At 40.2% G+C, this 12,958-nt stretch overlaps 1 protein-coding gene across 12 annotated transcripts in view; it reads left to right on the top strand.

Moving 5' to 3' along the window:
* HOXB3 (homeobox B3) overlaps positions 1 to 12,958 on the top strand; it is a 58,426-nt gene that overhangs the window by 42,901 nt on the left and 2,567 nt on the right. For 5 of the 12 annotated variants that reach the window (XM_065577997.1, XM_065577996.1, XM_042844512.2 and 2 more), the window contains exons 2-3: positions 5,941 to 6,003; positions 11,352 to 11,906. In XM_065577997.1, coding sequence (XP_065434069.1) covers positions 11,471 to 11,906 — 436 coding nt within the window. In that variant the 5' untranslated portion in view covers positions 5,941 to 6,003; positions 11,352 to 11,470. Of the gene's footprint in view, positions 1 to 2; positions 78 to 3,591; positions 3,881 to 5,940; positions 6,004 to 6,033; positions 8,598 to 8,672; positions 10,645 to 11,351; positions 11,907 to 12,958 lie in introns of those variants that run through there. The other 7 variants (XM_042844513.2, XM_042844517.2, XM_042844516.2 and 4 more) reach the window with 5 other exon arrangements.

Genomic DNA, 12,958 nt, shown 5'->3' with positions numbered 1-12,958 from the left:
AGTTCAGATACTTGCAGCAGCCGATTTCCCCCCTTCTCTCCTTCTTCCTGAAGTCCTTGGTGGGCGAACTAACACAGGTAAGAGGTAAAGAGGGGGGAAAAATTGATGCAACTTTGCCTTTCCGTACTCTATGAATTCCAGCGCTCTGAGATATAATTAATCGCTCCCAAAGCTTTGACAGGTTAGAGACTTCTCCATTGGTCAACGTGAACCATAGCTGACTTTCCCTAGTATCAATGTAAGACTGATCTCTCGGAAACATAGCCAGGGAAGTAAAAGATGAGCAAATATATATATATATAAATTATCTTGCATGGTTCATACCTAGACGGGATACAGAAGCTTTCTTTAAAGTACGTGTTTCCCAGCTTGGTTTCCCTGGGACACATTTGTTAAAGCATTAGCACCTCTCCGCTGTTTGAAAAAGAAACTACAAACGCTGCTCTGGAAAAGCGGGGTGTTAAACTGAAGAATGTATGTGAGCATGATTTATGGCCCTCAGAAGTTTTGTTTACTTGGAGCAGCTCCTAATTACAAGTCTTTTCCTGGAAGCCCATGTCTTCTAAAAATTCCACTATGCGGATAGTGGATTCCCTCCCCACGCCCCTCAAATTCTGCTTTTATTTGCCAGATGTGATTAACAAACATCTGGTTAGTTTACTTGTTTTTCCCGTTAGCTGCCCAATTTATTTTGGTGGGCTGGGTAAGTAGAAGAGGCTTCAGCCTTTTATATAAGAATAGTTAAAATGTTTTCAGACCATGAAAGGAGTTCCCAATCTGTTCGGGGTTTTGGAGAATCCATAATAAAGATTTATTTTTGAAATGTAATTTCTTCAGTGACCTCCATTTGAAAAGGAGGGGCGGGAAAAGAAAATGATTCATGTTGGAATATATGACACAATATTTACTAGTGCTGTTTCATCATTCATTCTGGGGCTAGCAGTCGGAAGAATTGGTCTCTTTGTTAAGGTCCGATGTGTATTTTAGGAGGGAGTTGCAACAAAACGAAGTTTATGTGGAAGACAGGAAGACAAATCGGATTAAATTTGAAATTCATTTTTTTTAAAAATGTGCTCCCTGTTCAGTGTGGCTGGTTTTTGTTTGTGTCCTTTTGTACTTTGATAATAACTCAGTTCCTGGGACAATTTGTTAGCTATAAAAATGCCCCCGTACATTGTAAAACCGGAAAAGTTTAGACTCAATGTCTAATATTTCCCGAGGCAAACTGGTGTATATTGGCAGAGAGCTACACAAGCGCCTGATTTTTTGCTGAAAATTGCTTTGCATTAAATTTCCTCAGTTCCAGAATTATCTTTACTCGCCTCCAGCTAAACTTGAAATGTTGTTGTTGTTTTTTACCAAGCGCGTGGTCTGTTGGCGAATAAAATCTGAGGGGAACCACAAGGCCCTAAATGACTGTAATGTAATTGATTTGATCATAAATCATCAACTTCATGAAGAACCAAAGTTTTCATTGAAGTAAATTGATATTAATGGACGATTTTTTGAAATTCCAACTCTCTCTCTGTAGTTGAAATAGATGTATTGGGGCGACTGTATCTTCTGATTTGGATTTCATTCCCGCCACCACTCTCACGACAAACTCATTACAAATTTGGGGGGCCTTATTTTTCTTGCTTTTGTAAGGATCAAATCTTAATGAGTCATCGGGGCAATTTTCAGTCACAGAAACACCACCGATCGGATTATTCTCGTTTGAGGGTCCCTCAGAAGAGAAATGGGTTTCTTCAGAGAGCCGTCCTTAAAGTATGGTTTTGTCTGGATTGTGTGTGTGTGTGTGTGTGTGTGTGTGTGTGTGTGTGTGTGTGTGTGTGTGAGTGTGAGAGAGAGAGAGAGAGAGAGAGAGAGAGAGATTATAGCCAGATCCAATGGCCTTACATTGGTGCGAAACATCACTGGGAGTGACATTGTTGCATTCCAAATTACAAGTGTTTGTACTCATTTCATTGCTAAGCATGCATGAGCTAGAGAAGATTTTAAAATAGAACTAGAATCTAAAACGCCGAGTTCATCTAAGTATCTCCCACGATAACGACATTGAAACCCTGTTAAACATTGTCGTTCCGAATTCTTTCTCCTCTAATTAAAAATTAACTCTTTACTGCACTAAGAGACTGTTATGGATGCTAGCCTTTTGATATGTTGATGAATATGAGAGACCAAAGACCCTTACAATATTACAGTATTTTAGCACAGCCAGTGATCGATTGAGCTATCTATATAGGTCACTGGTCATGCTATGTGTGTACTTCCATATATATGCATGTTAATGTGTACATTTACATGCTATGTGTCTACTATGTGTGCTTATATAGTGTATTTGTAGTATATAATAAATACACTATACAATGAGAATGTACAATGAAAATATGTTCTCATTGTATCTAATTATATAACATCTATAGTATGCTATTCAAGTCAGTGTATTTATATAGTGTATTTGTAGTATGCAATAAAAACATTATAACATGAGATTGCAAAACGAGAATGTATTCTCATTGTATCTAGTTAGACAACACACTATACAAACACGTAGAGAACCAGAAATATGATTCCTGAACATAACTCTCTCTCTCTCTCTCTCTCTCTCTGACATTCCTCCTTCAGAAATTGTTACCTATCTGTATGTGACATCAAATGAAGGCAGGTAAAATGGATCCCTTGTGCATCCCTCCTTCCCACCCATCCCCCGCCCCGCATCACGCTTTATTAATTATATTATTATTATTATTATTATTATTATTCAGAGGAATGTAGCTATAAAGTAACGGAATGCCTTCATTTTATAACAGAAACTGCCAAGTCACTAGATATTGGATGCTATCCAGGAATCCTTTCGAGAGGGAAAAATATATATCCTTATTTTCCCTCCAGATTTTTTTTTTTAAGTGACGTGAAATCTGGATAGCCCATAAGCAGCAGATCATGCGGGCAGCCAGTGGTGAATCTACCGCAATGGAACACGCGTCCTCTTCCCAGGGGTCGAGAAAAGCTTTAACTGTAAATCCACTCGGTTAAATGAGGGAGCGTGGGTGGTGAACTGCTCCAGCCGCCACCCCAGCCCACAGTGTCTCTCTCTAGTAAAGTGCAGGAGCAGGTTAGCAGCAGCAGATTCAAAGCTGAGGTCTTCGGAGATTTCTGCTGCTGTTGCTCGGAGCGGAGCAATCCTCTTCCTTCAGCCATCCTCTTTCTTTCTTTCTTTCTTTCTTTCTTTCCCCTCTAGTTCCTTCCACCTCTTCTGGCATTTGGCTCGGGAGCTGAGACTTTGCAAGCTTGTGTTTTGGCAAAGACTTCGCACCTCCGTTTTCCTCCTCTGCTTAGAGGACCGAACAACAATAACAACAAAAAAACAAAATCAAAACCAAATATCTGAGGGGAATGACTGAGGAGGTGGGGAAAAAGAAAGCGACTGCTGGCAACTAAGTTTAGAGAATTCACTGGAACGGGGTGGGGGACGCTAGGGGGGGGGGAGTTCATTTAACAATTCTGTATAAAATGGGTACAAGGTTGACGTCTACCAGTCACGTGAGCGCATAATTCAAGTCATTATTTTGGCATTTAGAAAGGGGGGGGGTGTATGTGGGGAGGGCTCCTGTCCAATCTAGTCTCGCTGGTCACTGGCTTCCTAAATAACTATTTACAGCGCTCTGGTACCCTTCCCCCACTCCTAAAGGGGAACAAATGACAGTATAGCAACATGTGTGGACGAAAGACTTTTGGCGACCAGAGAATTTATAGAAGAGGAGAGGGCTTCAGGGGGTGAAAAAAGCAGCCAGGAATAGTGGGAGCCCGGGTTTTGTTGTTGTTTTGTATTTAGGAGGTAATTCAAAAGCACTTCCGCTGGTTGATCATTAACCCGGTGAGTTATTACTCTTGTAAGCAAAGGTCATGGAGAGAAAGAGAGCTAATCTCTCAAAGACACCGCACACTCCGTTTCATTTTGATTTCTTATCCGGAGCTGGCTTCTGTTTAGACTCTGTGTGTGTGTGTGTGTGTGTGTGTGTGTGTGTGTGTGTGTGTGTGTGTGTGTGTATGAGAGAGAGAGAGACTTTTTCGAGTCTCCCTAATCCATCCCTCCTCAATTTTAGCATTCCTACCCCTCACCGTCTTATGAGAGGAGATGGGTTGGCCTCCATAATTCGGATACTGACATCCTAACTGTTACAAAGTAAATAAAAGGAAGCGGAAGTGGATAGTGACCAGTCTTGCACGCTTGCTTATCTATCTATCTATCTATCTATCCATCCCCATACACACCCCACTATCTACCTATCTATCGAGAAAGATAAATGTTCCTATTAAGAGCATAGTGCCTAATTTGAAAATACCCATAATTCACCACTAATATCTTTTAATAATGATACATAATGCATGAGCCTATTGTTGGCAGTGAGGGAAAGAGGGGAGGAGTGGAGGGTAATGATTTTATTTTTAATCCGGATCCCTCCAAATGTAGCAAAAACCCCTTTTGCTGGCGTCACTGACAATCTTTCTCGGAGCCTTTATTTATTTTGTTTCTATTTTCCCCTGCCTTCTCTAGTCACGCCAAATAAATGCTACTTTCCGCCTCTCTCCACCTCCTTTTGTTCAGCCCCCACCTCCACTCCCCCTTTCTTCCAGGCCCTAATGTGGGGGAACTTTTATAGAGACATATTTGGTGCGCTGGGGTTCATACCACATCAAGGGCGGTGGGGTTTTCTTTATCTTTATTTATAATCTACAGAGGGAATTAAAAAAACCCAAGTTAACCCGGTAAGGCTGTGATGTAAATGGAATATAGCCAATGTTGTATATTAAAATGTGTGTGTGTGTGTAATCATCATCATCATCACCATAAATTATGACTATAGGCCGCAGACCAGAGAGAGGTCAGCCTGATGTGTGATTTATGTTCCAGGAATGTTGTCACAAGAAGGGTTGGGTGCGGGAAGAACATTTGATTTGAGATTAATAACATCAACAGACAGAACGGAAACAAGATTATTAAAGCGAGTGAATGTTTCCCAAAACGAAAATAATTTTAAATGAGATTTCCCCCCCTCTTTCTTTCTGAATCAAATCGTGTCAAGGTTTCAGTGATAAATCTCCGTGTAGTTTTAAAGAGGTTTAAACTGGTGTCGTTAATCCTTTTATCGAATAACTTTTGTGTAACTGTTACCTACATATAACATAAAACATCTACTTTTTTTTATGGGGATCATTCAAGACTGTGAGCAAATTGGCTTCATAGGAAAAGATGAGCTGTAAATATTTAAGCTTTCGTTGTCTTTCAGTAAAATCGCCTGGCGGTTTCCACAAAGCTTTCCTACCGCTTTACCTAATTAACACGATACATTTCAGTTTTAAAATGCACTTAACCCGGAATTACCAACCACCTTTAACTAAAAACAATAAAAGGAGGTAAATGATGGATTGCAAAACAGCTCACGTTTTTATTATTATTATTATTTATTTAAAACCAAAATTCACCAACAGGAAAATACGGTTGTATTTTACTACAGATAATTTCTGCTGATAACTATTCTAATGCAAAGTTTGAATAGATACAACTGATAAATAATTTCCTTCATAGACCATTTCCAATGAGCAAGTGATATCCAAATGTTTGAGAACCATATATATGAGTCCAATTATTTTTAAAAAATACTTATCTGCATGATCATCTTGATGGTACTTGTGTGTGTGTGTGTGTGTGTGTGTGTGTGTGTGTGTGTATAAACAAGTTTCGGAAAATGCTAAAACTCTGATGAAATGTCATCTTTAGTTACATTGTTGAGAAAATACCTCAGATTTTTTTTTATTTATTTTTTGTCCATTAGAAACGTTTTCCCACCATTACCACTGGAAGAGTTCTCTGTATAATAAGTCCGATTTCCCATGCCGTTGTGATGGACGTTTTGTCACTTTTCTGTTTTACAGTTCTCTTTCTTTCTCAAACTGCTGCGCTGTTTCATTTGTGCTGGACCAGACAACGGAGAATTGGTGAGTGTTATTAAACATGATGCCTGGTCGTTAAAAAATAAAATCTTAGAACCAGAAACCACTATTTTTTTAAAGAGACAACTTGTTTTCCTTTCACTACATTTATAAGGACGATTCTTGCCTTAACTTTTCTGTGAAGTGTCTTCGTTTTGCTACTGGCTTGTCTTTAAACTTTGTGATTTATGGTTATAATTTTGGGTGGACATTTTAAATGGAAAATATTTTCTGTATTCCCTTTGAAGGGACGTCTAAAATGACCAGGACTGCAAAATTTGGGCTAATACAGTCACTTTTAAAAACAACACAAAACGTATAAGCGGAAATACAAGGTGATATGGAACCTAATATCTACTTACAAGACACTCAGTGTGTAGAAATGCAGCTATGTTTTTATGATTTTTTTTAATTCTCCAGTCATTTAAAAAAGAACACAAAGTTGGTACTTCAGAAAAGTTCTTTGCAGAGTCCACGGTACCTCTGATATTCTAGATATTCGATCACAAGCCCTTGAGGTCCCATTTGCGAAAATCTATTGAGTATTGCAAGGGTCTTTTAAAAAGAATAATCCATGAATCCTATTCGTGTCTCCTCCATGCCGCTCTGTAACCCTGGTGTTCCACCATCGCCTGTAGTTGAAGATGTGTGTCCAAGTAGCTCATAAAAAGTCAGAAGGAAAAACAATCTCGGTGAAAAATGAGACGATATTTCAATTACACGGTGGAACCCCCTCACGACACAGGTTTGAAAACTGATGTTAGAGCAGTAGGTGGAAACACTATGCCACAAGTACTCCTGTTCTTTATGCCCCCTAGGAAGTCTCTAGCCAGCACCTTGCAAGTCTTTCCCACCAGACACATCCCGAAAGTAAGAGGTTGCAAAAGTAAACTCTTTATTTTCAATGGACACTCATCAAAAGGTGCGGAAGAGTGATGCAAACAGCACCAGTGGACACACCTTCCAAGCGGGATCCAAAGAGCTTTTGTGTCCACGCCTTTCCTTCGCGGGCTACAGTTAAATTCCCCAGTCAGCACTTAACCCAAAGGGCTTGTGGGCAAGAATTAAAGGCGAGAAAAATCATTGCAATCTGGAACAATAACAGCAGGGGAGAAGAAAAAAAAAAGTGCAGACACCTAAATTCTTTGCCCTGTCTTCCTCCCACGCTCCCTTTGCAACGCTTCCGTATCCCTGCACCTTCACCAAAACGCACCGGGGAAAGTTTCCGCTAACAGCGGTAGTGTCGGCGCGCCAGGAGTCATAACTCTCGCCTGGCGCTAGCAGCAGCGTCTGGCATCATCATCATCATCATCATATTAATACAAATCTTTATTGTTCAACCCCCTCCCTGAATTTGCCTTTCCTATGTGATTTTACTCTCTGTCCGCTTTAGAAGTGCAAATTCCACCTCCTCCCCTCCACCAACCTACAGTAGGTGGGGAATCATGTAGCCACCAGCCAGAGAACTTTGACACGCAGACTTAATATTAAAGTTCCCCACGGCTGTAGGCTTTGAGTTGCATCAACACAACGGATTCGTCCTTTTGTCACCCGCCCTCCACCTCCCTTCCCCCCACCGGTCTCGACTCCCTTTAAAAAAAAAAAATCAGTCCCTGGCTGGCTGGTCGATCAGACCCCCCTCTTCTCCCCCACCCCTCCCCTCAAAAGTATATTTCATAATTATTTCATATTAGGAACTCTTCACAGGAGACAAATCCAGTTGGAGGGAGAGAGAAAATATATGCAGCGGTTATTGAAAGAAAGACGATTCTAACTGTGAGGGGGCGGGGGGGGGGAGGAGTATGACTATGTTGAAAGGGTTTATTAACATAAATTGACACCTAATTGTTAAACACGTGAATCAAAGGAAAGCTTTGCTATCTTTCTGTCTAGGCCTCGGTCCACCACGTCTGCAATTAGCATAATTTTTCACTAGTGACGCTGTTTGGAAGGCTGTTGGCTTTGCCCAGCGCTCCAAAGCAAATCTTGATGATATTTTTTTAAATACCACCTAGCTTTATTTCAACCCCCCCCCCCCGCGCTTCCCTACCCCCCACCCCTCTCTACCCTGACTCATTATTATTACTATTATTATTTTTAATCCTAGCCAAGCCGTGCCTAGTTAAAGGTTTCGCGTTCAGCTTTTCTTTCTTTGCTTTTTTTCCCTCCTTCCCTTCTTCCCCTCTGCCGTGGCCATTGTTATCAGTGAGCAGGGCGTACCAGTCTATAGGGCAACTAGAATCTCAGGGTTTGTCCATTCAAAGCCCTGAGCTTTTCTACACATCTTGGAAGCTGTAAAGCATCTTGCTTTCTTTTTTTTTTTCTTCTTCCCCAAACGAAGAGAGGGAGAGAGAGAGAGAGAGAGAGAATTTGAGCAGACGTAACCGAAAGCTACACTGGTTTAGTCCCCCTCCTTTGGCTTTATTACTGGATTTCTCTTTTTTTTTTCCTCCACGCACACTCACACACTTCTATCTATCTATCTATTCCTTTCACATTTTTTTAAAGGAAGAGGGTGGCATTCCTTGCTTATTGATTGCTTTGGTGCTGGATGTGAAAATATATTATGTCTGCCCGTGCTTTGCTCGTCAGAGACTAAGGTAAGCTAGACTCAAATAGGCTATCACTTTGTGAATGGCGGAGTCTATGTCCCAATGATTTATGACCATATGACTCCAATCTCGGTTCAAGAAGAGTTCACAAGCTTTAAGCTTCCTTCCACGCAGCGACTGTTTTGCAGCCCTCATCCAGGGGCCTTTCTTTCCCCCCTGCTTTTCAACTGGGGGGTTCTGCTTGGGGGTGATGATGGGGGGGGGAGGGAAATTTTAGGAATGTGTCTCTATTTTCCAGGCATATTCACCGCAAGGCAGTCGCTGGAATTTGAGGTGCCTCTCAGCACCAGCCCATTGTTAAGGGCCATGTCGATAGCTTGCTTATTTTAAACTAAAAAACGGGTTTATTCTGTCTTTTGCTTGGTCTGTGAAATATACCTTAGGCGGGGGAGAGGACAAATGAGCCGCTCTTCTTCCTAAACAGAGGCAGGTTGTGAATTTAGGATTTCCAACATGGAGGGAATCGCTTTAAAGGGAAATAAATAGGCTTAGATCTGTTCCCATCCTCTCACCCAATCTTCCTAGGAACCTTTTGACATAGATCCTTTTTCCTTCTCCATCTCGATATTCACTGGGTTTTTTTTTTTTCAGCCTCCTCTAAATCTTTCGCAGTAAAAGTTCCCAGGCAGGGTGTTGTGTCTTTAATGTTGTTATCCTTCGCAAAGTGAAACTTGGAAGGTGGGGAAACATACCAGAGTTGATCCGGCGATAGTTAATTGGAACATGATATAATCTAATATTTATTATTCTGCCTGAGATTTAAAAAAAAAAAACACAATTCCTTGGAGTAAATAATTAGGATTCCGGCCGTCTTCGGGAAGATAAATGACCGGCATTTGTGATGCGTTGAGAGATGACCTACAAAAGCAAATCTCTTCTGTTGAAGCTCCAAACCAGCTAGCTTCGTTTTTTGGGTAGAGAAGGCGATACAATTATTTTATGTATTTTTTGAAAATCACCGCTGTTCTTTTTAGCTGCTTTTGATACGCCTCTCGGGCATTTAAAAGAGAGACAAAAAAAGAAGAAAAAGAAGATTAAAAAAGAAGAAGGAAAGCCGTGTAAAACAGGAAGGCCTGGGAGAGATTTCCACCTCTTTGCACTCCTAGTCAATTTCAGCCACCCTATTCATAATAAATGTACTACTGGTTGTTAATTAATTCACAGCTCTTCAGCTCGGGTAGGGGAGTATACTTTTTAATATTTATCATGACGAGGAAATAAAACCCGAGTACTCCCTCCAATAATTCTCCGCAAAATTATTCCAGCCTCTTTGTCGACAAAATAAATAAATAATATATCTCCGTGGAAGCTATCGCACAGATTTGGGAATGTAGAAGGGATTGAGTTGATGTATAAAAGCTAAATCAACCTTACATGTGTATATTGGCGAAGAGTATGTTGTTTGAAGTGCAGTTTGACATAACCACAAACACACAAAAGTCGGGGGAGGAAAAATCGGAGTGTTATTTATTGTATATCTGTGCATTGTGTTAAAGCTTTAGTATTTGAAAACATCTCGTTGGACTTTATTTACGTACAGTTTATTTTTAAAAGGGAGAACATTACATTTTAAAATGGATATAAATATCAAAACAAATCCATCCTCGCAAAATGTGAGTAGTAATGGGGAAAATCCACCGGGTTTTTAAAATAAGTTTCCTGCTTGGTTGATCCCCAGACACCAAATTATTTTCTGATCAGTGTCTATTCTTCTTGTTTTTTCACCCCCCCCATCCCATGTACAGAAAGTTCATGCTTTGGGCAAAAGGAGGTACTGAAGGCTGGTTTTTCCGGTTTTGTGGAACTTTTGGGCTTGGATTGGAAAGCAAACCTAAACAGAAGAGGTGGGGGGGAAATGATGAAAAGTCAAAGGGATAGAAAGCTAGAACCAAATGGCCTGGTGACAAAATTGGTTGTTGTTTTTTTAAGAAAACAAACCAAACCAAAACACAATGAAACTGGGTTTGGAAGCAATTCTTTTCAATGGCAGTTCCAGATTCAAGATTTTAAAGAAATGGGACTGAGGAGTGAAAAGGTATGTGTCCTAAACACAATAGGCAAATAGGCCAAAGGAAAAACGTGTTTTTTTTTTATGGATGGACCAATATCTGTTTAAAATATTTTCTCCAGAATTGCAAAGACAACGTGTGTTACTGTGGAAGCAGCAAATCAAGCTAAATGAGTCAAAAAACCCTTACCTGGATAAAATAGAGAGACTATTTGCCATTCTTGGTTTAAAATCAAACATTCCGTGAAGCAGTCCTACCATAAAGCAACAGAACTCTAGAGTCTCTGATCCTCCAAACTTTCGTTTCTGGGCACATCATAACCTTCTTTCTTTTATTCTTGGGAACTGCTTATTGCATGGACTGGATTATGATGGGGGTAAAAAGGCATGAGTTATATTCGGTTCATGTTTGTGGTTAGCAGTGATCCATTCTGTGTTCTTGTTCTTATTATATTAATGTGTGTGCGTTTATACGTATATATGCATATGAAATCACCTGTGCTTAGACATATTTATACATACATGGTGCAATGCTGTTCAGAAAAATGCATTGACCTTAAAAAATAAACTTTAAAATAACTGATGAGCCTAGGGAGGAGGAACACAGGACAAATCTGTTCAAGGCATCTGTTAGCCCTGTTCTGTAGGACCCTATTCATGTCATGTGCTTTTCACGACCTAAGATGGATTCATAGCCAGGCCACTATCATTGTGTGTTTCTTCTAACCTTTCAGGTCAACTTCCAATAGACAACTGGAAACGGATTGTCACGTGACCTTGGGGTGCCAATGTTCTTCCGTAAGGGTCTCAAGACCCTGGTAGTCGGTAAAAATATTTTTTGGGAATCCCAGAGATGCAGAAAACTACATACTACGACAGTTCAACGCTGTTTGGAGGCTATTCCTACCAGGGTGCTAATGGGTTTGGTTATGATGGCCCTCAACAGCCTTTCCAGCCTTCTTCTCACGTGGAGAATGACTACCAGAGGTCTGCCTGCTCCCTCCAATCTCTGGGCAACACTGCCCCACATGCAAAAAGTAAAGACCTGAATGGAAGCTGCATGCGTCCAAGTTTGCCCCGGGAGAATCATCAAGCCCCACCTGTCTCACCACCCCCAAACTCTGTCACCAACAGCAACAGTAGCAACAGCACTAGCCAGTCAGGGAGCAGTAAAACTGCCCCCAGCAAATCAAATCTCAGTTCAAACGCAACTCTCACCAAACAGATTTTCCCCTGGATGAAAGAATCGAGACAAAACTCCAAACAGAAAAACAGCTCCCCTACCACAGGTATAAAGTTCTGCTTTTGTAACCATCCACTTTCCTCAACAGCGAGGTAATGAAGCCACCAGCCTGAATGTTCTCGTCTGAAAGTGGAAAAATACATGCATTGAAAATACTACTATTGTTGGAGTAGCCAAGCCATTCAACCTCTATTCAAGCAAACCTCCTGGTGATTTCAATGGGAGTTTGGCCTGAATAAAGCCTACCGGATTTGGCCCATTGTGAAGATTTAGCTGTATTTATTTATTTTAAATGCCATAATATTGTAGTAAAATGCACCAAAGAAATTGTACATAGCTAAAAGTGGCTGAAGCATTGAATGCATGTAGTTACTAATAAATGAATACGTATATCCATTGCAGCATATTTATCAATATTAAAGAAATTCCATAGTATATTACTTATCCATCTAATTAGCGATTAACAGATAGATAGATAGATAGATAGATAGATAGATAGTGGGGTGTGTATGTGGATAGATAGATAGATAGATAGATAGATAGATAGATAGATAGATAGATAGATAGATATGGGGGGTGTATGGGGATAGATAGATAGATAGATAGATAGATAGATAGATAGATAGAAGAACACCATGGAGTTGCTCTTATATATAATATAATCATATATAGGTGTACATACATGCACATAAACAGATATACACGTGTCTGTTTATTTTATATATATGTGTGTGTGTGTTTTATTATAGTATTTGTGTTATATATGCATATCTATTCTATAAGTACAATTATATATATGCATGTACACTAAAGGCACAAACATACGTGGCCACATGTGTGGCTATGCGTGCGTGTGATCACAGCTATTAAATACACACCCGCATTTATACAAAACACACACCTATGCCTGTGAGTAGGAAATATACACACGTGAAAACACAATACACACATCGCTGGCACCCGTGTTTATATTAATTTGCTTTTCAAAACACTGCCCCCTGCCAAATTTTATTGTCTCAAAATTAGCTGCTGAAAATAATCGACTCCTAAATAAATGGCCCTGGAATCCTTTTCTGCGTGACATGATCAAATTTTCAT

Source organism: Chrysemys picta, chromosome 24 (assembly GCF_011386835.1).
Source record: "Chrysemys picta bellii isolate R12L10 chromosome 24, ASM1138683v2, whole genome shotgun sequence".
Taxonomy (NCBI): Eukaryota; Metazoa; Chordata; order Testudines; family Emydidae; genus Chrysemys; species Chrysemys picta.
Note: the sequence above shows the minus strand (reverse complement) of the source record. Positions and strands in the feature narration are given on the sequence as shown.